Source organism: Rhinolophus sinicus, linkage group LG12, assembly GCF_036562045.2.
Source record: "Rhinolophus sinicus isolate RSC01 linkage group LG12, ASM3656204v1, whole genome shotgun sequence".
Taxonomy (NCBI): domain Eukaryota; kingdom Metazoa; phylum Chordata; class Mammalia; order Chiroptera; family Rhinolophidae; genus Rhinolophus; species Rhinolophus sinicus.
This window is the reverse complement of record NC_133761.1, coordinates 60,934,605-60,958,146: the sequence shown is the minus strand read 5'-3', so window position 1 is coordinate 60,958,146 and position 23,542 is coordinate 60,934,605. Positions and strand designations below refer to the sequence as shown.

General features: G+C 42.8%; 1 protein-coding gene across 1 annotated transcript in view; it reads right to left on the bottom strand.

The window, feature by feature from the left end:
* The window catches only part of USH2A (usherin), a 582,349-nt gene that overhangs the window by 28,006 nt on the left and 530,801 nt on the right, over positions 1-23,542 (bottom strand). The window contains exons 64-68 of the mRNA XM_074316330.1: positions 8,773-8,982; positions 6,686-6,924; positions 5,751-5,959; positions 2,774-2,950; positions 1,350-1,433 (exon numbers count right to left, since the gene is read on the bottom strand). Of these exons, the coding sequence (XP_074172431.1) occupies positions 1,350-1,433; positions 2,774-2,950; positions 5,751-5,959; positions 6,686-6,924; positions 8,773-8,982 (919 nt within the window). The remainder of the gene's footprint in view (positions 1-1,349; positions 1,434-2,773; positions 2,951-5,750; positions 5,960-6,685; positions 6,925-8,772; positions 8,983-23,542) is intronic.

Below are 23,542 nucleotides of genomic sequence, written 5' to 3'. Positions count from 1 at the left end.
TGCCTTCAGGCTAGGGAACAGGGATGTTTAAAAAGTTACCACAGTTAAAACTGACCCTGAATATTAGTGGGACAATACAGCTTGGAATTTCCAATCACCGCGTACTCCTTGGTGCTCTTCTCACTTCAAGGAAAGCCTTCCTTTTCAGAGTCTCCTTCCATTTGAAGGGACTCCCCCCATCAGTGGGTCTTGCTCAATGTGGGGTCCTGGACCCTGACCCGTAACCATTGGGCCAGGCTTATGTAAGAGCAGTGCCTACATCCTCCCAATTCTGAATCTCTTCCAGGGGACAAGGAAACGACAAAATAAACTAGCACGCTGGGATGAGTCTTATCCCCACTTAAATTTGAGAACCATGGCCAAAGAGAAAGTACGGGGCCAGGAACCAAGAGAAAAAACACGTTCAAGATTGCATCTCAGCAATGAGCTTATGTGCCCCTCAGGCTTCCACGTGTCCACTCCTGAAGACACTGGCATTGCTAAAAGAACATCAAATGAGGTCTGCTCTATTCCACAGCTGCTATTAAATCAAATGAGGTAAACTATGTGGGAGCGACTGTGTTAGGTGTTGTAAGAAATTTTACAAGGCACCAGACATGAAAAGTCTAGAAATAGAATAGTTTACTATTTTTTACAGATTGAAAACAGCCTGGATAACAACATGTATGTTCACCTGTGTGTCTGAACCTTTGGACATGTTTATTAAAAAAAAGAAAAGAAAAGAAAACCAATTATATATGCATATACATTTGATATAACATTACTTGCTGGGATTTAAAACAGGCTGTCAGTCCCAATTCTGTTCTCGTGGAAAAGACCACTCTAACTTACCCTTTGAAACTGTGAAGTATCACATATGTTAGATTCAAAGATAGTATATGGACATCAATTAAAAGACACTCTGTAAGAAATTACAGTTTCGTCCTTTCGGCTAAATTACTTGTATTAATAGCCAATCATAATCTTTTACGGAGGACACAAGACAGAAACTCCCCCAAATTCACCATTTTAGGCCCTGGATCTGGCATTAGGTCATTTTCTCTCTCCCTCCGATCTCTTCTCTCTGAGTTTCTACACAGTTGTATAGAATAGTGCTTTGACAGAAGTTTGGTCATGGTTTTCTGAAACCACAACTCAGTAATTTGACATTTTAAGTGTATATCCAAACCCCAGCCTAATGTAAGTTCCATGAGGACTTTTTAAAATTTCTGACAAAACTCAACACAATCCCTTCCACATGGTCTATGCTACTATATCAGCACAAGTATTTGTGTGTATACGTAAATGGATGAACTGTTCTTTAGGAAAATGAGCAGGTACCCTAAACATAATACAAGTTCAAGGTTTACCAAGTCCAGTGGAGGAGTCATACTGAACCAGAGGCGTCCTGACGCTGCCTTCCTCTGTGGTACAGGTGACCTGGAGAAAGAAGGCTGGACAAAAGGTAAAGTGACTTGGTCATCCAACACCTACAAATGGCGGGCGTACTTTGAGAAGAGCAAGGTCTCATAGAATGAAAAAGTCTGAAAACAGGATTCTAGGGTACATGGTGCGGTTTTACCTCATATACACACTTTTTCATTTTAAAACTATCAAGAAAAATAGCTATAATTAGTGTCATAACATCATATATATCACACACACATATACATATATGTAAAAGAACTAAAGACGCTTAGGGCTTCCATTGCAAAGACAAAGAACCAACAGAGGAGGAAAGGATAATACATACAGTGTATCTTGTTCTGCATCGAGCCTAAACCTGTTCCTTTAATACCGGCAGGTGTACCTTTCGCTAAGTGACCCAGAGTTTCTTACTAAGCAGGAGAGCTCAAAAGGGATCTTGGAAATCAAGGGGTCAGAATATCCCAGTAGCCAGGAAGCTGAGGGAAGTCCCCAAAGATGGTGAGAATCCGGCCAGGTGAGAAATTGCCGACTGTCAGGCCATTTTCCCATCACAACCAGCTTCCCAGGCGACCATGAACTTTGAACACGAAAATGTGTAGCTGAGCTGTAAAAATGTTGTTGATAAGTTTCAAATACTATAAATGCAATGCAGGAACTCACTGTTCACCTGTACCTATAGTCAAAATAAGTATTTTCAAAGAAATTAAAAAAAAAATAAGAACAAAAAGAATTGTCCATCAATTCATTGTCTCAATCCAGATAGCCTCAAATGGCCTCATGTGCACTGGGTCCTCTGGCCACGCTGAGCACAGAAAACACTTACTACCTTGTAACGCTTTTTCTCATTTCAATTGAGAACCAAGGCAAACCAAAGCAGGACACCGAATTAAGTGGGGAGACGGAATTTGGTTTTAGAGGGTAAAGGGTTGTTACATCAGGAACAGGTTGGTTAAGAAAAGCCGGACTCAGGTCCTCTCAAGTAGCACCTGCTTACTACCTGCTCGGGCTCCATTTGGAGGCCACGGATGCAGGAAGAAAACCTCCGAGGGCCCGAAAAGTGTCTGATTTTAGGACACACACTGACTGCCCAGGGGGTGCCATTTCTCTCGTAAACACAGTCCACCCTTCTATCTCGCTCCTGCTTTGGGACAGTCAAGTCAGCCGAAGGCAGCAGCCGCCCCCCATCCAGCATCGAAACATCAATGCATCAGGTAGCAAATAGGAACGAAGATCGTATTTACTCTGAGCAGTACCTTTCCCACAGGAAGCAGTCACTTAAACGAAGACGTTTTAGTGAGGAGCCTCTTCTGGTCAGCGCTCAGACTGACCACCTCATAAAGCTGGGGAATGGGGGTCAGAAACTCACTTCTGTCCGCTGTCCTGGGGATGTAGAGGGTGGTGTCCAAGCCTCTGTACACGTGCTGGCCCCCGTCGGTGAGCACGAACTCCTTCAGCGGGCCGTTCAGAGCAAAAGAGCCGCTCCAGTTGACACACAGCATGGACAGATTGCTGTCCACCGAAAACGGGGCTCGGTACTGAGGTACTGTTGGGAGAAAGCCGCACGCCATAGAAACGGTTACCTCGGAGAGTGTGCGTGTGTGTGTGTGTGTGTGTGTGTGTGTGTGTGTGTGTGTGTGTACCCCTCTTTTCTAAATATAAACAAAAACAAAATTTTGGGCATTGCTGGAATCCTTTATATTTCCCTCAGTGTTAAAAAAAAAATATATATATGTATATATAATATATGTATATAAAATATATATTTATATAAATATATAAATATGAAATGCTTATATAAATATATAAATATGAAATATATAAATATCAAATACATATATGAAATGCTTTCTCAGCAATACTGCACCTGCTTTCAAAAAACAAAAAGCAAGAAAAATCAATGAACAGCGGTGTTTTATGAAATAAAACTATTAACATACAATGGCTCTGCTCACCAACATAACCCTGAAGCACTTTTTTTGTTGCTTTTTCCCTCTTTTAACAGGTAAGGTCTCCTTAACACTATTAACTACAGTAGAGAGCTATTCTTCATATCGGATCAATATTTATTGCTACAAAGCACCAAGGACTAGATGAAGTTAATGTATTTTTTTCTCCAAACCAAACTGTTTAGATGGTGAATTATGTCCTTTTGGCACCCATTTATTTTTAAACCTCTTTCTCGAACCATTAGTTTGTTTTCTGAGGTAGTTAAGAAAGCCTTACAAATACCAGTTCAAGTATAATTAATTCACTGCCTCGGCTAATCAATCAATAGCATAGAACATCAGTGTATAATCAAGCTCAGGTCTCCTAAGTAGTGTCTTAGATAGAGAAGCAACGTGTGAGCATTTCATAGACATGTTCTCTTTTCATATTTTAGCTCCTTTCTAAAACAAAGGAAAAAGAATCCTTAACCGAGGCTCATCTTTTAAATGAATACTTTTTGTAGAAACAAATGCGGGAATCCCATACCATCTTGTCAAGTCAGAAGAGATTTATTTTATGACATTCCGTTTCCTCCAAAATAATCAATACGTTTGTAACAGCATTAAGACCCATCTATATACGAAATTGGCTTTTAAGGAAAGAAAGGAGTAGTGGAAATAAATTGGATATCTTTTTTTTTCTTTAAAAATTAAATCTATCTGCCACTGGTGTGAGGAAATATAATGAGGAATAATTATGCTTTTGTGATTATAAGATTCAACCATGAAGACAAATTCGATCCTTTCAAAATGAGACATTTTCATAAAGCCACAAGAAATTTTTTTTTCTGTAAATGCTAAAACAAATGCTATCAAGCCCTATTTAAACACCTGTTTTTTCCAACACAAATTTTGTCTAATATCACAGTGGAACATACTGTTGGATTTATCTGTGGTTTCCCTCTGTCACTTAATTCAAGAGATTTCCACTTCTCTTTACATCATGACAGTACAAATAAAGAGAAGGCTTGGGAATAGTAGAAAAATAGAAAGCTAGGAGCTTAATTTGCCTTGCAGAGTTTGGAGATCTTCCAGAGGAAATGAGTGATCAAACAATCAAAATAATGAGGAATAATGGATTTGGAGACTGAGAAAATGGTAACAGCTACTATGCCCCTAGCAGTGGATTTGCTTTATCACACATAATCCTCAAAATAATCTTTTCTGAGTGTTTATGTGATCACATTAACTCTTACTTTTAAAAATGCTAATGCCAAGTACTGAAGATGAGATCAGAATCAGATATAATGTTTCTGGAAGGCAAATTTGCAATAAGTATCCAAAGCCTTAAAATGTTAAAATAGTTGATGCAATGAATTCCCCATGTCGAATTTTAAGAAGATAATCAGACATTGAAACTAAGATTTGTTCACAAAGAAATTTGCACCGCACTTATAAAAGGAAAAGATTAGAAACAGCTGAAATGCCCATCCAATGCATAGGTATATTATACAGCTGTTAAACTTGGTGGCTAAAGATTTTTTTTTTCTTCTCTATGTCATAAGAAATGTGAATAAAACAGTGTCAAGTATAAAAAGCAGACTATGAAATTTTAGTTATAGTGTGATCTCAGCCATGTAATAAAAATTATGCACAGGAAGGGATTAAAGGAATGAATTATGCCAAAATATCAGCAGCGGTTGCCTCTGGGTGGTGGGATTATAAACAATGGACCTGACAGGTGTGTGACCTGTGTACCTTTGCAGGGTCCAGACTTAGCTGACACTCTGCTGTCTCCCTCTCAAAATTCTTTATGGTTTTGGAACAAGGGGCCGCATATGCTCACTTTCCACTGGGCCCACAAATTATGTCGCTGGTTCTGATAAGTACTTGTTTTATTCTTAATACTCTTTGTATTTGCCGTTTCTTACAACAGACATGCATACCTTATAAAATCTGAAGCTATTTATAGAACTATAAAGAGGCCCCAATTAATTAGTTAATTGCCCTTTTGCTTTTCCTGACAGTGCCCTGTCTGAATGATTTCTGGAAATGCTAGAGATTACGCCACGTAATTTAAAAAGAAAAGGAGTCACAAACTTCTTTAAAAAAAAAAATCTCCTCAAATGCTTGTCCATTTTCTTCCTTCCAAATCGATTCCTCTAAATTGGGTCCGCACCCCCTTTACTACAAGAAAACCTTTCCTAAATCCATCCTCGATCTCTGTATTATTAAGTACAACAGGCATTACCCCCCCCCCCCAGTAGCCATCTTCATTGATATCTCAGTAGCAGTGAACAAAACTCAATATTCACTCAAATCCTTTTCAAAACTGGGTTTTCCCTGCTTTTTATGACAAGCCTCTCCTGGCTGTTCTCTTAAGCTCTCTGGTTGACGGTGGTGGCCCCTTCTACTCACATTCCCGTTGGGTGGTGAAGCTGATCCACTCAGATGCCGTGCTGCCCACCTCGTTGTGGGCCACCACTCTCAGCCTGTAGGTGGTGTAAGGCTGCAGCCCCCCCAGGCTGGCTCTGGGCCCCGGCCCCGAGTACCATGTCTCTGGCTGGCTGGAAGCACAGGAAGTGTCTGCATGGAGAGGGCAAGCCCTGTCCAGTTGGAGCTCATAGCTAGGATGAGAACAGGCACAGAGAGAGACAATGGGCAATGGGATTAGTTTCCCTCTCTTTTAGAACTGCTTCTATTTGGGGAGGATACATTTTGTTTCCCATTTGCGGAAAGCTGCTGCCAGGATCATTGTATTTGGTGCTGCTAGAAATGTACAGCAGGTATAAGCAGAGAAATAGTCAGAGTCCCATGTGTACGCCGGGGATGTCCACCCAGGCACAGGTCATCCCTGTCGGTGGAGAGACCTTTCTGCTTGGAAGGAGAGTGATAAAACTGTGCTCCTCTGGGAAAATACAGAATACCTTATTCCCTCCTGATTATTTTAGTCCAATAATGTCTTTGTTCTTTCAAACTGTGGTTTATCACAACATTTTTAATTAGATCAAGGAAATTCTGATTTGACTACAGAATTTTCTTACGTCCCAGTTGAGGCTCTAGCATGAATAATTCCAGAGACCCACTGGGAAGAGGACAGGCTTTCAAAGAATACAAACACATCAAATCATCGTTCTTATTTCAAGACAATGGTATGGTTTTCCTCTCTATCATGAGTCAATGTTATGATTTAAAATACTTTGCAGGGAACAATACCACTCGAATCCATTTATGCGTCTAATTGCTTAAGGCACCGTTCGGGTGAGCAAGCCTTCCTAGGGCAGAGCTGGGTCGCACTGTGGCTGCATGTATGCCTCACGTTGGGTCATCGGTCCTTCTGGCTGGGCAGTTACCTTTGGATGACACCATTGGGGAACAGCGGGGGGCTCCACCGGAAGGAGGCTGTCCTCGAGGCCAGCGTCTGGATGTGGGGAGAGGACTGTCCAGAGGGTGGAGCAGGATGGGTCCTGAGCTCTGCCATTGGCCCTTTCCTGCAGCAGTTGAAGCAGGTGCAGGCCTCCACCCCAACCAGGTACGTCGTGAAGGGCTGCAGGCCGTGAAGCGTCTGCTGTGTGGCTCTGCCTTCAGACAGCTGCAGGAGAGAGGAGTGGATGAGGCCACGTGGCCGACCCCAGCCCACTGGCATAGGGGCACCGCGCTGCCCACCTCCTACGGACAGAGCATGGCCCCATGTAGTCTGGGACGTGCACTGCGGACTGTACCCAGTATTTACCCTTAAGGAATCACCAACCCATCGGACAGGCAGGACTGACCCATGCAAAACAATGTAATGATTTAACATGTAGAAGTTTGCGGTAACAGGATAGAAATCACAAGGTATAATAGCGTCTTATTACCATAGAAAGAAATTAGAAAATGGTACAAAACACACAATTGATCAAATCTGTGACTTTCAGAACAATGCCCCTTTAAAAAATAAAATCTGTATTTGAATTATATACCTAGTCAACATTCACTAAGGTCCTTATTTTCCATTGTTTCTCGCATGTAATTTTTGGGTGGAAAATCCCCTCAAATCCATGTTAGAGTTGGCTATTTAAGAGCTTGAAATATGTATTTTGTAAATGTTATGTATACTTAAAAGCTTGATGAGCCCATCTTTGTCCCTGAGAGTATTGGTTTATATGAAATATCATAGTCTTTTTCTCAATCATCTCTGTTACATTACAAACTTTTCGGCTTATTCGTAGCACACTTTTTCCTTCATTGTGATTTCATTAAGCAATCTTTGGAACAGAGTCATTCAGAAACTGGAAACTAATTTTCACATTGCCATAAGCAACATATAATTAAAGAAGCTGTTATTTTCAAAAAATGCATACAGTGTAGTCCAAATATAAATTATTTTAGTTTACTAATATTATCACTGTATAAGCACAGATAATCAAGGGTTGATTTTGTATTTACATCATCTATATTTATTGACTACGAAGCCCTGTAGGAAATATGCTAATATTCCTTTCACATTCAGTAGTAGACTTCCTCCCATACAAGAGTTATCTTTGGAAATTGTGTCTCAGAACCTGGCACTCTGGCCCCAGAGGATTTCTCCATACTTGCCCAAATTGTACCTTACATTGGTCTAAATCACTTATAATGTAAGCCTGGGATCTGTACAACGTTTCTATGAGGTTTGTGTGAACAAAGACTTATAACCTACACGCATTCATGAGGAAACTGAGAGTGACACAAGCTGTGCCGCAGAGACCTCATCACGTGTCAGTCTCCTCATTTAAATAATGCCAGGACCGGTCTGGTGGACTATCCAAGTCCTTCCAGCCGAAGGCTTGGCTAAAACACGATGTGAAAGATGATTTCCTTGGACAGTCCAAACTGGGACGCCTCAGTGTGTCCCAAACGTGTTCATACATGAACAGCGACTCTATAGCTGCGTTGACTGAACCGTTCTACTCTTTCTTCCAAAGGGCCGGAACTTTCTCAAAGTCACTGAAAAAAAGACTGAGTTTTTAGGGTGTTGTTGGACAACTGCACCTGTCAACGTGGGAATTGCCAGGATTTTCTTTGCTCTGCTTTTCTTTTTCAAATGAACACTTACACCACAGACAATGACCGTTTGTCGGTCCCTTACTATATGGCACTGCTACACTAAGTGCCTGACATGTGGTTTCTAAATACTTGATTTGACTGTCTCTAAAGTCTTAGGTTTCTTACAACATTCATGGAGTCTTGAATACCACCTTGAGCACTTCTCTGCTCCAGCATTGACATATATTCTGCCTGTGTCCTAAAGCTCACCGCTTCTCAGAGGGCTCTTTGTGCTACAAAGTTCACCACAGGGCAATGAAGAACAGGTGAATAAGGAAGAAGGATCAAGGAAAACAAAATGCCAGGGCACCGTGGATCATGTTTTAAAAATGAACCGGTCCTGGATTTTCCATCCGGATGCTGTCTTACTCACCACTGCCTCTGCCCCGCCAGTGGTGTTGGAGAACAGTCTGTACAGGCTGACGATCCCATTGGGCTTCCCAGGGGCGCTGATGTTGACCACTGCTTGGGTGGAAGACACTGCATGGAACTTGGGGGGCCTGAGCCCTTCCGGAGGGGCGGGGCCGGTTCTACACCTGGTCCAGCTACTGGCGGCTTTACCTGCTGAATTCACTGCCCAGACCTTCAAAGAGAAATCAGGGACACCAGTCAGAAGCAAGGCAATCTCAGGCAGACAATGAAGCTGGCGATTCAAAGCAACTGAATGCTACAGAACCAGACACACTTTGATCTTGTGACTTTGTCGTCATAAAGGGCAGTGGGTCCTTCCTCTCATGCTGTACCCATGTGAACACAGGGGGTGGGCCAACGAGGAGCCCCGATTTCAGAACGCAGCAAGATGGTTGAAATCCAGTGAAAACCTGTTCGTCTCTAGGCGGGAGTGGCGTGATTTTTGTCAGCTTCTGGAAACTGGATGGGTCTGCAGACTACATAAAACTCAGCAATTCTTAAACACCGTCCCCCCCAAATCTGCATGAAAATTAGATTTCCCTTTCATCAAGGAGGGAATCCACATATGGAAGGATGTATAATCTCATTTATCAAGAAGTATTTGTATAATTAAACACGAATATCCTAAAAGGTTGCCTTAGGTCGTCATTTGCATGAGTAAGTAATTTGTAGAGTGTCAGGTACAATAGACAGAGTAGATGGATGTGTGAGTGTATAGGGTTAAATTAGGCCCAATAACAGCCAACTGCACAGTGATCAATCAGAATGATAGATCTAAATGGCAATACGAGACGACTGTCTGAGTGTTTAGGAGTACCGGTATTCTTTACCAAGCTTTCAGGTTGTGCAAGACTAACTTCAGGAGATTGTTTTCTCATCCGGTGTCTCCTATCTATCTATCTATCTATCTATCTATCTATCTATCTATCTATCTATCTATCTATATCACCTATCTATCAAAACTTGCCCCGAGCTTTTAAAGACACATCCAAAAAATATGTTTGATTTTATAGTCCACACATTGCAGGTGTGCAGTGCTAAAAAAGCATGCAGACCATTGAAACTATGAGCCATTTAGGAAAAAAGAACTGTAGAACACTTCACAGTGAGAGTTTAGTTTCATCTTTGTTCATCTTTCGCTTTTGCATCAACGATATGTTCAAGTCAATAAACACTAGAGAGATTTTTGGGGTACTTAGGCCAGCTCTTATGAGTGTTTCCATACATTTTTTGGGTTGGTTCCTTTGTTAAAGTAAAATTTCTGATGTGGAACAGGTTTTGGATGGCTGTCAAATGCAAATCCCCAGCCCCTTGCTGATAGCATTGCTAGAAGCCCCATTTTTAAGAGAGAGGAGTAACCTACTTACATAGCAAAACCTGCTCTTTGTAGAGTTCTGAGACAGTCTTCCATCATTTGCATAATAGCCACTTACATCTGTATAAACTCCATACTTCACAAAACACTTTAACATATGTTAGCTGACTTAGTCCTCACAACACAACCTTGAAGGGTGGCTGGAGAATGTATTATCAGCCCCCTCGCACAGGTGAGGAAATTGAGGCTCGGAAAATGGCACTCTTGTTCAAGGTGACAGAAAGTACAAGAACTGAAACAGGAATTCTTCTCTCCGATAAACATTTTTATTGCTCTTTCCAACAAATTATGTGTTTGATTCTGTATGTCATCCACACACATATATAAGTTACTCAGAATCAAGAAAATGAAACAACTGGTCCATAGGCAAATATTTGCAATTCTAGATTAAAATCTCTTGACTTGTGAGGATGGATAGATATACCCAGTTGTCTCAGGTGATGGAGGTCGATTCTGAGAGGCACTGGGGGTGAGGAGAAGGGAAGTCAGAACAGAGAGAGCCAGGCTTCATGGAAACCAGAGACCAGGTCAGAATATCACCGTGGCCACTTTTACGGTCCCCACTGAAATAGCCAAGGTCAGTCTTCCAATCGGGAGGGGACATACAGGCGGTTATTGAAGACGTCACACTTCAGGGCTGATGAGAAAGAATTGTTGGCTCCCCATCCTGCTCCAGACCAGCCTCTTTTACTAGGGGTGATGTTCTATTACATAATGAGTGACATGCTTTCAAAAGAAAACGTTCTTGCAGAATCGACGCACAGCAAGGTGTGCATGTCCATAGCAGGTTCTTTGTCAAGAGTAGGGCCTTGTTTGGTGACTTAAGGGCATATAGAATTTTAGTGGGGGCCACAATGGATGAGGAAAAAATAAGGAGGAAAGCGAAATGAGGTGTGATAAAATAAGAGGCCAGCAGGTTGTCAATTAATTACTGAGCACCAATAAGAGAGCAATAGTGCAGGCATGGGAGGGTTGAAAGGGAATGACATGAAATAAGTATTATTCATAGAAAGTACTTAGCACAGTTCCAGCCCAGGATTATGGACATAAACGTTGCTTTCATTTTGATGTAGCTGTACGAAGTCTAACAATTAAGTTTGCAAACTTGTTAACCTTTTTTGATATCAGAGGGATTGTTCATTATGAATCTGCACCAATTGCACAAACGGTGAACCAAGTTTACTATTTGGAAATGCTGAAAAGGCTCCGTGAAAAAGTTAGACGACCTGAGCTTTTCGCCAACAATTCATGGCTCTTTTGCATCACGACACTGTACCAGCTTACACGGCACTATCTGTGAGGGAGTTTTTAGCCAGGAAACAAATAAGTGTATCGGAACACCCTCCTTACTCACCTGATCTGGCCTCCAGTGAGTTCTTTCTTTACCCAAAGATAAAGGAAATATTGAAAGGAAGACATTTTGATGACATTCAGGACACCAAAGGTAATACGATGACAGCTCTGATGGCCATTCCAGAAAAAGAGTTCCAAAATTGCTTTGAAGGGTGGACTAGGCGCTGGCATCAGTGCATAGCTTCCCAAGGGGAGTACTTCGAAGGTGATCATAGTGATACTCAGCAATGAGGTGTGTAGGATTAATTTGTGAACTTAATTGTCAGAACTTGTAGACTCATAAACACTATCGAGGCTTTTTAATGCTGGCGTCATCAGGTGAGACTAAACCTCATGCCTTCCTGAAGTTTCACTGGGAGGAGTCCTGGTACCAAAATGTGACTGTATTCATGTTATTTTTAAACCACTTGTGTCTCAACATTATAGTGTTTTGTTGTATTTCTTTAGAAATATCCACTTCTAAGAAGTAGGCAGTAGAAAATCCTCCATCGATAACTGGAGATGTATGTAGCATCTAGTGCCTTTTGTCTTTGACAGGAGACCTTCATATTACAGTGCTCTTTTTTTCCCTAGTCTTTCTCGTTAGTATTCAATCAATTTGAGATAAAAATAGCATTCATATAAATCAACATGCTTATGCAAAGCAGGATCAGCCTATTTACATGAGCCACTTGGAAAACGAGAGCAGTTATGGTGAAGAGAAAGCTGAGATAATGAAGCAACGTGGATTTCACAGAACTTGTACCAGAGGCAGTGTTTCTGTTACACCAAAGCACCAAAAGAAATGAACGAAAGAAACTGTCAGTGACATTCTCGCTGTTGAGGTAAAAAGTCCTTTACCCAAAAGTTGCTGTGAATTTTTGTCTATGCCTAGCTGAACAAGAGATAAAAGAACGGAAGTGAAATTCAGCGTTCCGAATAAACACAGTCACAGATCAGGTATGATTTCTACTGAGAAACAACGGTCTCAAGATTCAGGTTCCTCTTTACAGGGTTAAAAAAAAGAAGCAGCCGAGATTTTCCGTGGGAAGTTTTGAGCAATATGCCCTGACCTTTCAATTTTAATGAACAAATATAACCAACAAATGAGATATCTTGTGAACGCACAGAGTTGCCGACTTCATGTGTCTCTATCCTGACTGTCTATCATAGCATTAAAAAAAAATCTCCCTAAATGTAAAACATATTGTATGACTCTTATGGTTGAAGAAATGCTACAAGTCTTGTTAAAGCCCAGGGAAAACACTGAGAGATGCTTTCTCTACTGTCAGCATCCAGCTGATGTCTCTTTGGTTTCATACTTGCTATCATTTTCTATACAAAAATGGAATGCGGGAATGACCAAATTCAACCAGTGCGCTCTCTCTCACACACACATCCCTCTAATCTGTTGACTCCTAATGTAAGTGACATAACTGTCCTTGCCCTTGGAGCTATTTGAGATTTTGCGCTTTCTCCAGGCTGCTTATTTTGAGATGCCTTATAACTGTTATTCTCAGAGGATTAAGATATGGAGGAATTTTCGAGGCCTCTGCAACTTCTGGGATTTCCTATAGCCTGCTTCCTTGTGGAATAATGACAAGTTTTGATAAAATAAAAGCATTTCCGCAATAATGAGGACACATTTACGTCAAGCACCACTAGTAGGCGACGTTGTTCTTTGTGAAAACTGGAGCATGTGCATTTCCTGACCCCTCACACCCAAAGTGAACAAAAATCCACCATGAACAGCCATGCCCGTAATCAATAAGGAGAGTAAATCGGTTGCATGTTAACAGGCAAACAATTAAATTATTTGTTTCCTAAGGGCATGTATGAGATTGTTATCACATTCCCACGAGGGAGACAAACAGATATTAAAAAGGTCTTTCCAATACCTGCGCTGGCTGAGGCCAACGGCTAATTCAATAGATTCGATCAGAATCCCCACTTCCTTCACGCTCCTGATTTATGACTCTGGCTTTGGTCAGTCATCACTCATCGTTGTTTGCTCTCTCTCCAGCACTGGCTCATAAATTATGCCTCATAAGTAGAAAGATACAATCAACACAATCATCTCAATTCATCTACAACCTGGGAGTCTACATTTTCCCATGGCACTCACACTAATAATGCCTTTTTAACGGGTAGCTTGCCGTGGGTTTTGAATGCGTTCGAAGAGCAATATGCCAAAATGGGCTTCGCCGGAATTGTAGAGAGACTCATGGCTAAAAAGAGAAGGCGATCCATCTGAAATGACAAGATTTCCAGATGTCTCCCTGTCATGAGCAGTCCCGCAGGTGAGAGTCAGAAAGGGGTGATGTGCTGAAAAGCTCTGTGCCGCCACCGATTGAACCGTCTACCTGTCTGGTTTCCTTTCAACATCAAGTGGACTTTTTCTGCATCTCCGTTTGTGTGGTGCTTTGGTGGTTACGTTACAGTTTTACTTGTACAGATATCGTCCCTGCATTCCAGGTTCCTTTCATCTAAGACACTTTGGATCAGGCAAGATGGAGCATGATTTCGAGTGAATTCTGGAAGCCAGGGGAAGAAAGGTATCAGCAGGATATCGTCGTCCTTTCTTCTGGCACTTTTGAAAATCAGAGACGCGAAGCTACTCAAGAGATGGCAAAACATTTGCTTTGGAGAAACGTGTGTCTTCTGCCACTCGTGCCTAAGTGACAGAAGGCACCCATTGTTCTTTGGAGTCACTCAATAAATAGGAAGGGGGCACTCTTCTGAAATACGAGGGAGGGAACACTGGGGTCAACACTAGGGGGAAATACGAAAATTAGCCTCAATTTGGTTTCAGTAATAATAATGAAAATTTGGAATTTATTGCCGACTGCTTTTTAGGGCTTACTATATCTGTTCTCCTGGAGCGAAAACAGGAACCCCATCCTGCCCAGTTCTCCTGGAGGAGGCATACAAGCAGCTAAAAGGTTTCTCGAGCACTTATACGTCTGTAAGTGTAGCATGTGTACTGACTGACTTCATCCTCCCAACAAACCACCCTACGAGGTCAGTTGAGGAAACGGAGGCACGGATAAGTTTACGCCATTCAGTAGGTGGTAGGGCGGGCTTTCCAGTACAGGCATGTGAGGCAAAGCCCGGATTCTCCTCCTTTGCCCACTCAAGGCCACTGACAGAAGGCCGGGGCCCGTCTTCCAAGTGCTGGAGGCCCTGCCCTGGGACTGTCGCACAGCCCTGCATGAACTGGCAGTTTGTGCAGACCAGAGCCTCATAGTGAGGGGTTGGGAATTACCCCAACATCACAGCATCCATTCCTGACACCGCTTATCATGCTTTCAACATTACATGCTCCACGGAGGCTCACAGCACTCACATGCGTTCCATGTGGCTCTGAACCTGTGGAAACGTACGGGAATCCCGTTATGTGCACTACGTTAATAGCTCTAGCCTAACTGATGGAACACGGTAACGCAGCCTTTCCCTACAATAAGTTGCTAGAGCAAGCTAGCCGCCCAATCGCCTATTGTGAGGACTATCTCTAGGAATGACAGTCTAGTTAAGAAGGTAACACAGTTTATCATCTATCCATTTGACAGATACGACTGAGCCCTGTGTGCCAGACAGTGGGCTATGAGCTGGAGAGACAACAGGGGACAAGGCTGGCGTTCACAGCCTGGTGGGGAGAGGCAGACAATAAACAAACACCGAACAAACAGGTAATGATGTGCTAGAAAGGAAAGAACCGAGAGGATATAAACTACACGGGATACAGTGCTCGAGCAGAGAATGGTGCAGTTGTCCAGGGGGTGCCCTCAGGTGGTGATAGTCAAGCTGGGATGCTGACAGTAAGAAAGAAACCACCATGTGAAGACCTGGAGGGAAGACATCTTTGGGCAAAGGAAGAGCAAGTACAAAAGCCCTGGGGATGGATTTTCAAGGAGGCTGGTGGAGCTAGCGAGTCAGGGCCGGAGAACAATGAGATGAAGGCAGAGGTGGACAAAAGTCAGAGCATGAAAGGCCCAACTGAACCAGGGTGGAGTCTGCATGCTATGGGAAGCCAAGGGAGGGCTCCCAGCAGGGGAGTGACTTTATCTGATTTACGTCTCACAGGGATAACTGGATATTAAATGATGTCTATGCATTTATATATTGAAACTTAATTTTATTCAGGAGTGGCAACGTCCTGGCCTTTAAAGTAACTCATTTAAAGTTCACAACCCTACCTAGTTCCCAAGACCTAAGGTAGTTCTTTTTATCCCAATTCTACAGGTAAGGAAACTGGGCCTTAGAGAACTTAAATTACTGCTGAGAGTACATTGCCAGGAAGGCATGCAGCCCAGGTTACAATCCAAATCAGTTTATCTTTGCAGGGTCAGGAGTTCCTGCTCCCGATGGGGGTGAGGTGAAGAACCTGTGCTTCGGCAGAATGACTCCCGGACTCAGGGTGAGAAAGTCCAATCCTGGCTTCTGGCCCGGCCGCTTTGCAACCGGGTAACTTGCTCAGTCATTCAGCTTCCTGATTATACAGAAGGAATAACACTCCTTACCGCACAGGACTCGTCTGAAATTCACATGAAATAAAGTTTCTGTACATTTCTGAGGAATGGGGTGGTGAATAAATACATTTATAAATATTTTATTAAGGGTTTTGAAAGCCCCGGAGCTGTACAGAAATGTAATTGGGAGCGACCGTGGGGTGGATTTAAGAACACAGTTTTTGGATCCTGAATCTCAAGGTTCAAATTTGACTTCTTCCACTTACCAACTGTATCTTTGGGCAGGTTAAATAATCTCTCAACGCCTCAGATTCCTAAGTGTTATTATTAGTCACGTCCCTTATCTCAAATGGTTGTTGTGAGTTAATACATGCAAAGCTCTTAACACAGTTCTCAACCCACACCAAGCCCTAAATAAATAATAACGGTCATTATTATATCATTTGTATGAAAAGTCGAGTTTCAGAAGAGAAAGTGGGGCTAAATGGCACTTCTGTCACACAATTCTGGGTTCCATTTAGCTATTATGGTTCAACAATAAAAAAAAACCTTCACAGCATTCTGAGTTTAGCCCACATCTCTGTGCATCTTCCTCCAGGTACTTCTCCACTACAGAATTTAGGGTTAGAATAAATGAAAGAATGCCTGGTTTTTCAGATATATTGTTTCTACATCCAAATTTGTGGCTTGGACAGCATTCTTTATTTTGCCTTATTAACTAAAAATTTTCAAAAGTATTCCAAAGGATAAGCAAAAGGAAACATTGGAGCAATCCAATGGATTCTTCAAAGAAAATTTTACTTCCCGCTTCCACTACAAATTATGCTTATTGGCATCCAGGAGAGAACTGTACATTTTCCTAGATACTTACAGGCATCTTAGTAATCAGATCCATCAACCGATAGATAAATCAATTTACGAGACAGTTGCAACCATTTTCTTAAAGATTTCAAGTGAAGACATCCCATTTACTTAAATATGTTAACATTTTTCTTTCCACCTGAAGATACGATCGCTTCATATAGACCAAGACAGTTATTTAGAATTTAATGGAAGTGTATCATTGGTGAAGCTACTTAAGTACAATCTTCCCTAAGCCTTCAGAATCACTTAGTGCTTTATCAATGATCCGAGCAGCAAGTCAAAGCTTGCCAGGTGACCCTCCAGCCCAGAAAGGGCTCCACTGGGGAAGGTGCTGTCACGAACTGGGTGAGAAGCAGCCTCAGTGCAGTGTGGGGCACGTGCTGGGCAGTCTATTTGCTTCCATATCCGTTCTCCGCCCTGCTCTGTACCCCATGAGGCTGGTTCTGCAGACTGCCTCATGGAGGAAGGAGACAACTCAGTGTTTTGAGGTCTCCTGCCCCCTCTCTTTGGCACTCCAGGTTAGCAAGGCTGCATTCCTTCTCCACATCCACAGCTTCTATGGGCAACCCTTCTCTACTTCCTATAGCTGGAGCTGGGTTTCAGGAACAGCTTCCCTCCCTGCCCCCGTCCCTTTAGGCCCAGAGGGTAACAGCTTCGGGCTATTGCTAGTCCCTGGGCACCAGAACATGCCTCATTGACATTTTTGATCCTGCCCACACCTCCCTGAATAGTTTTTACCTTAAATTCTGTCCAATTCCCCCTGAATATGCCATCTGTCTCCTGCTGATACCCTGACTGATATTAGCAAGAACACGTTAGACCCTTACACAGGTACCAGTGGAAGCGGGTAGGGTGAGAAGCATTTGATCTCAGGGATGGAGACTTATTTGGAAGAGCATTTGTTGTAACTGAAGCTATAGAGAAATAGCGCCTCCTCATGGCTCAATGGAATGATTTCCATCTTTCATATCAAGGAACGGCCTGCGTTCCTCAAGCTTCGATTCAGAGAGTGGAATGAGATTGGCCAGGAGTGTGGCATGGAAGCCGTGCTGTCCCTGGAAATCAGGATGTCTCTGCGTCTCCTTAGGTCTGCTGTCACCAGTCCAGTCTTCCAAATCTCTCCCTTCAGAGCTTACACTACCATCCATACACGTTTACGGATACATTGCTCATGGGTATGTTTCTGTGTTGCATCAACTAACCTCTAAGCCCCTAAGACGAGTCCATGGTAGTTCGCCTCCTGCCCCCATCCTAGTAACTAGGCAAACATGTTGAACTTGATGGGAGCTTCATAATGACAGGTTATTGAATATTCAACTTACAGCATAAAAGGAGAGGAATAAAACACGCCTCACCCTTGCCTGAATACTTTCAGGGGACCTAAGTTTCAGGTGACTTCGGGGAGCCTTCACACAACAGGACTGCTCGTGAAGAGCTATGAAGGCAGGTCGGAATCACACATTACCTACATGGATTTGGGGAAAATGTGGTCGCACGTAACATTTTTAGGTCCAGCCCACGAGGTTCCAACACAGAGCCAGAAGGATTGATATCGACATATAAATCTGTGCTTTGTCAGCATGAGGGTGAAAACCAACCTATCTTTAGATGGATAACTTGTCTCAAAGGCAACATAACGACTGCCAACAACAGACTCCTAAGGATGCCATGTGAGACAGAAAAAGAACAAAGACGGGCACACGTGTGTAAAGTAGAGTGTGATTCCGTGTGCTCACACACGCGGAGAAACGATTTCAGGTTGGGATCAAAGGTGTGATGGCGACAAATGACACAATCCTGGGCTCAGTGGCTGAATTCAGATTTCAACCCATGGAGATGTCCCAATGGCCTTCTGTCTAAGCTGCAGCACTCAGGCTCTAAGGGTTTAGAACAAATGCACTGCTTGTGTCAGACTGATAATAAATCATGGAAAACCTTGAGCCATGTGAGTTGGGGGTGGGCGCAGCTTAGTTCTTGTGGGAGAAACGAATAAAACAAAAGACTCCATGCCAGGCAGAAACGTGTTAGTGAGATCAGTGCCTAATTGAATGCAAGTCCGAAACCAAACACAGGACATGCTCAGTCAGTCTGGTATCAATGGGACATAGAAAACACTTAGAAAAGGGATGGGAAAAGGGTGATCCCAACAGAAAACAAGCAGTTGGAAGAAAGCAGCTAAGCCCACAAATGCAGAACCAGACTATCAGAGCAGGAAGGAATCTCAGTCATGGGATATGTGCAAGCTGTTCTTCTCCGGAGAAGAGAAGTGACAAGGACGAAGAGGGTGGACCAGCTTCACTGAAGGGACATCACACCTGCAGAGCCACCTGTGTTCTTGGCTAGAGGATTTTATATTCAAACATTTGATTAATGACTCATGGACATAGACCTAGGAAACCTCTTAAGTTGGCTCTTCCCTCTCTTGGAAGAAAGTCCCTCTTTCTTTTATTATATTTAGGGGGGCAGCAGCGGGCATCTGTCTAAGCACACAGAGATCTCAGTTCTCATAACACACCTATCTGTTCAATGAGAAAAGCGACGCTGTGAGAAACTGAGGGTCTTGACCAAGCTGTGTGATTTCCACTCCGTTTCTTCATCCAGAACACAGGACGGCTAAGAGCATCAATGGGAAAGCACACAGGTCTGTACTGATTCCATGTGGTATAGTCGGTGTGTGCCATGGTCTGGGGCAGCTCCGGTTTCCGGTAGAAGCGTGTGCCACACACCCCTGCAGGCCTGCCTGTAGGACAGGGCTGTGGGGCCAGGCCTGCTCACTCATGGGAAGGTACACGGTACCAGGGGCCAATGCCAGTCCTGCTCTTGGCTGACTCACGGATACTGGGCAAGAGAAGTCCTCTTTCCACTCTGAGATGGGAGGGTGGTAATAATAGTAATAGTAATAATAATAATACCACCAACACCACCACTACCAACAACTACTGTTATTATATAGATTGGGTGCTTTCTACGTGTGAGGCGTTGTCCAAAGCACATTCACATATCAGCTCATTTAATCCCAAACAAGCCCATGGGTTCACTGCTGCTTCTATACACATTTTAAAGACCAGGAAACCGAGGCACAGAGGTCTGAGGCAATGGCACTAGTGATTTTCTCTGACACCAGGAGAGAGTCTGATTCCGAATGGAGCCAGATAGAGACAAGGTGAGATGACGGAAGCAGAGAAAGGATGAATCAATCCAACAACGTCAGGCTCTGCACCCAGGCGCCTGTGGGGCCTGCTACGTCTGCCTTTTCCTCGGTTCCTAGGGATTTCCTCAGTCCCTTTCACAGGCAGGTGAGCAACAACCATTCTCTTTTGTTTTAGTTAAAGTTGGGTTTCTATCACTGGTAGTGAAATGACATGATATTATACCGATGGCGTAGGATTTCTCAAGGACCTAAATGGATCTCTTGCACATAATAAATGGAATAAATTAGGCTTACATATTTTTATATTTTATAATATACTTATATTTTATAATTTATATTTTATATTTTGTAATACATTTATATTCCATAATATATTTTATATTTAGAGTTTATGAAATAACTGTATTGGTAAATAAGTAAATAAATTAGGTTTCGATAGGAAACACCATTACTGACATTCCCATGTGTCCATCTGGTTGGTGGATAGAACCACATAACTGTCCACTATCTGAAGCTGCCCTCATTTACTCACTCGCTTTGATACGACTTAAAGCTAAACACTATTAGAGAATCAAATTGCTCAGGGACAGGATTTTTTGTCAGGCTTTACGAGTTATAGATTTCAAAGGCCAATCGAGAGAAGCTGAGGTTTGATCAGAAGTTTTACAAGTGGATGGCTGTAGTGTATCCCTACTCAGGCCCCTAGAATGTACAACTGGCAGGAGCTTCTATTTAAAGATGAGGAAAGGCAGAAAAAGGGGAATTTGCTCCAACCAACCATAGTAACAGAGGGACTAAAAGCTGCTGTCCTTTCTCCTCCCTTCTAGTTCGTCACCCACACTTTGGCAGCTTTCGGGGGTTTGGTGCAGAGGGGACTGTTGGTGCCCTCTGCAGTCCTCAGACAGCTGCTTTGGCAGGAACAGTGAGGGTCCCCCATCTCCTCCACAACCCTTCCTTCCATCCTTCCCACATACATTTTCAGACAGAACTGTTTGGAGGCAGTGTTGTTCTGTCGGAAGCATCGGGCCACCATGCCATCTGGGCTCCCACAGCACCGGCCCTCAGATCAGACCCACACCCGAGTGAGTCAGAGGGGACCCTCTGAGGCTGACCTGTCTCTTCTCAGTCACCCAGTCACGAGGCACCAGATGCCTTTAGAGACCCTGGGTGTGCGTGGGCGCTTATTGCAAAAATCTGTCAAGGCGGGGAAGTTTCAGGAAAACTAATTAAGTCACTGACAGCAGGATTCAGTGAAAAGGGGAGTCATGGCAGGTCCCCAGCAAACCCATGGTGAGTCACTGCCTTAAGCAGAGTATGGCTAGAACGCACAATCATTGAGAGCAGCTCATCCACCCCTGCTCACTTCCTTCAGGTAAAAACCAAAGCTTCACAGGGAGTGGCCTCACACCCAGGTCGCTCTCTGAAGTCTGTGGAGGAACGGTTGTCTTAATTTGCTTGCTGAACAATTAACAACTTGCCCACAGGATTCTGGAGGTGTATAGTGTATATATTGGCACAGCCCAGTTCTCAAAGGGTTGATGATAGAAATTAGTATGGTCTGTGAAAAAAAATCTTACTGGATTAGCAAATATTCTGCAACAGGGTCATGTAGGAAGATGGTGGGGGGCAACATCTGACACCCCCCACAAGGTACCGTGGGGATGGCTGACTGAACTACTTACTGGTCGTCACCATTCTTCTGACTAACAGGCCACGCCTTTGGGCAGATTCTCAGTTCTTGGTTTCCATTCCCTGCAAATCTATGGTTTACCACAGAAATGCTGCTCTCTGTGGAAGGGTCAAACCACGGACAGATGAAGGGCGAACCAAACCATCCAGGACAATGAAGGTGTTTTCTAAAAGGCAACTTGCAGAGGAAGTAACCCTCAGACGGGTTTGGGCACAATGCAAACTCATCTCAGACAAAACGTTCTTTTGTTAAAGGGAAATCAATGTTTTGAGCGCATTACTTCCTACATGACTTCTGTGAGATTGCTCAGGGTCCACGTAGACTCGGCATTTACACAGGCTAAATAAAGCCAATATTTCAGTTCCTTTACTTCAGCATTCAATCCATATTTTTCCAACTACCTCCTGTAAGAACTGGGTTTTGGGGCTAAAAGCCTAGGTTTTCCTTTTACCTGCTCTCTGTCCTTCTCAGGTTGTAACAACATGGGGTTAGCTAGTAAATGCAAATTTGAGATGAGTTCGTTATGAAAACCAAATTAAGTACTTTCATTTGGGTGGAATGAGTATAAAGGAGAACTGTGACAGAGCTGACAGCAACAGTTTCCAAAGAGACAGTGTAGCGTGAGATTGTTAACTCATCTCGCTCTGAAATGTGGGTCCCGTGGTACCTGGGTGCCCTTAACGCCTTCTGGTGAGAAAACTGACCAGAGCAAAGACACACCCTTGGAATCTGCCATTCCTTAGAAAACTGAGATGACAGTCCTACAGATCACGTGGCCAATTATTTAACCCAATGACACAACAGGATGCCAAAAAAGCTATAATCACTAGTTTGCTTTCCATGTCTATAAGTCATTTAGTTTTGTCTAATTAGAGGCCAAAGATTTCATGCTGACTCTATCCAGCTCTCTTACAAAGGTACATTTTTATTCATAAGGGAGACTAGATAATTGAGAATAGAGGGGTCTTTGATAACTTGACATGTTTCAGTAAAGATAATGAGGAAAGAACAAAAGGACGGCCACCTAGGTTCTGGCTGTTTCTAACAGTATTTTGTTTCCAACTGTGGCATCAATAAGTATTTTGTTCCTTCATGATGTAAACTATAAACCCTTGGGGCCTAATGTGTTTTCAAATAATTCTGTTTTTTTCAGATTTTGGAAAGTTAGTAAAATGCACATATTGTGCATTTCCCCCAGAATTGTTTTGTAACAAAATGTGGTATTCTACAGCAAAACATACAAATATTCACATTAAATGGGATGAATAAATGTTACAAATAGTCTCAAATTTGTGTAGATTGGGTTTTGCTGCCACAAGAGTTTACTAAACCTAGAGGAAAACACAAAAAACAAAACTTTTGTTTGTAAGAGATTTTTAGATTTGGCATTGCAAACACGGGGTTATGGCTTATATCTGTATTTCTCCAAATCATCCAGAATCTGTATTTTAACTCTCACTAACTCCATTGGGTAGTTTGTCCTATAAGTTATTGGCCTAAATATACTCGTTTCACACTTAAGATGCTACCTCTAATTGCTGCCCTCATTGATTTGCTCAATGTCTTCCTGGTGACATAGGGATTTTGTTATTTCTGGTTATGCTAAGCTTTTCAAGGCTCAATTTCCTCCTTTAGAAAACTGCACTTGGCACTGTGCTTGGCCCTCGGTGCTTGCATCCATCAACAAGCTTCCTTTGACTGCAAGCAAGAGAACTGATTTTGACTTAGAAGGACATTTATTGGGAGTATATGGAATTAAAAGAACAGTTGAAGAGCCGTGCTTGGAAACAGCAGGGACACGAAAATCTTCTGGATGGAGATTAGGGGTGTTTTATCAGGACTTCTCACCCA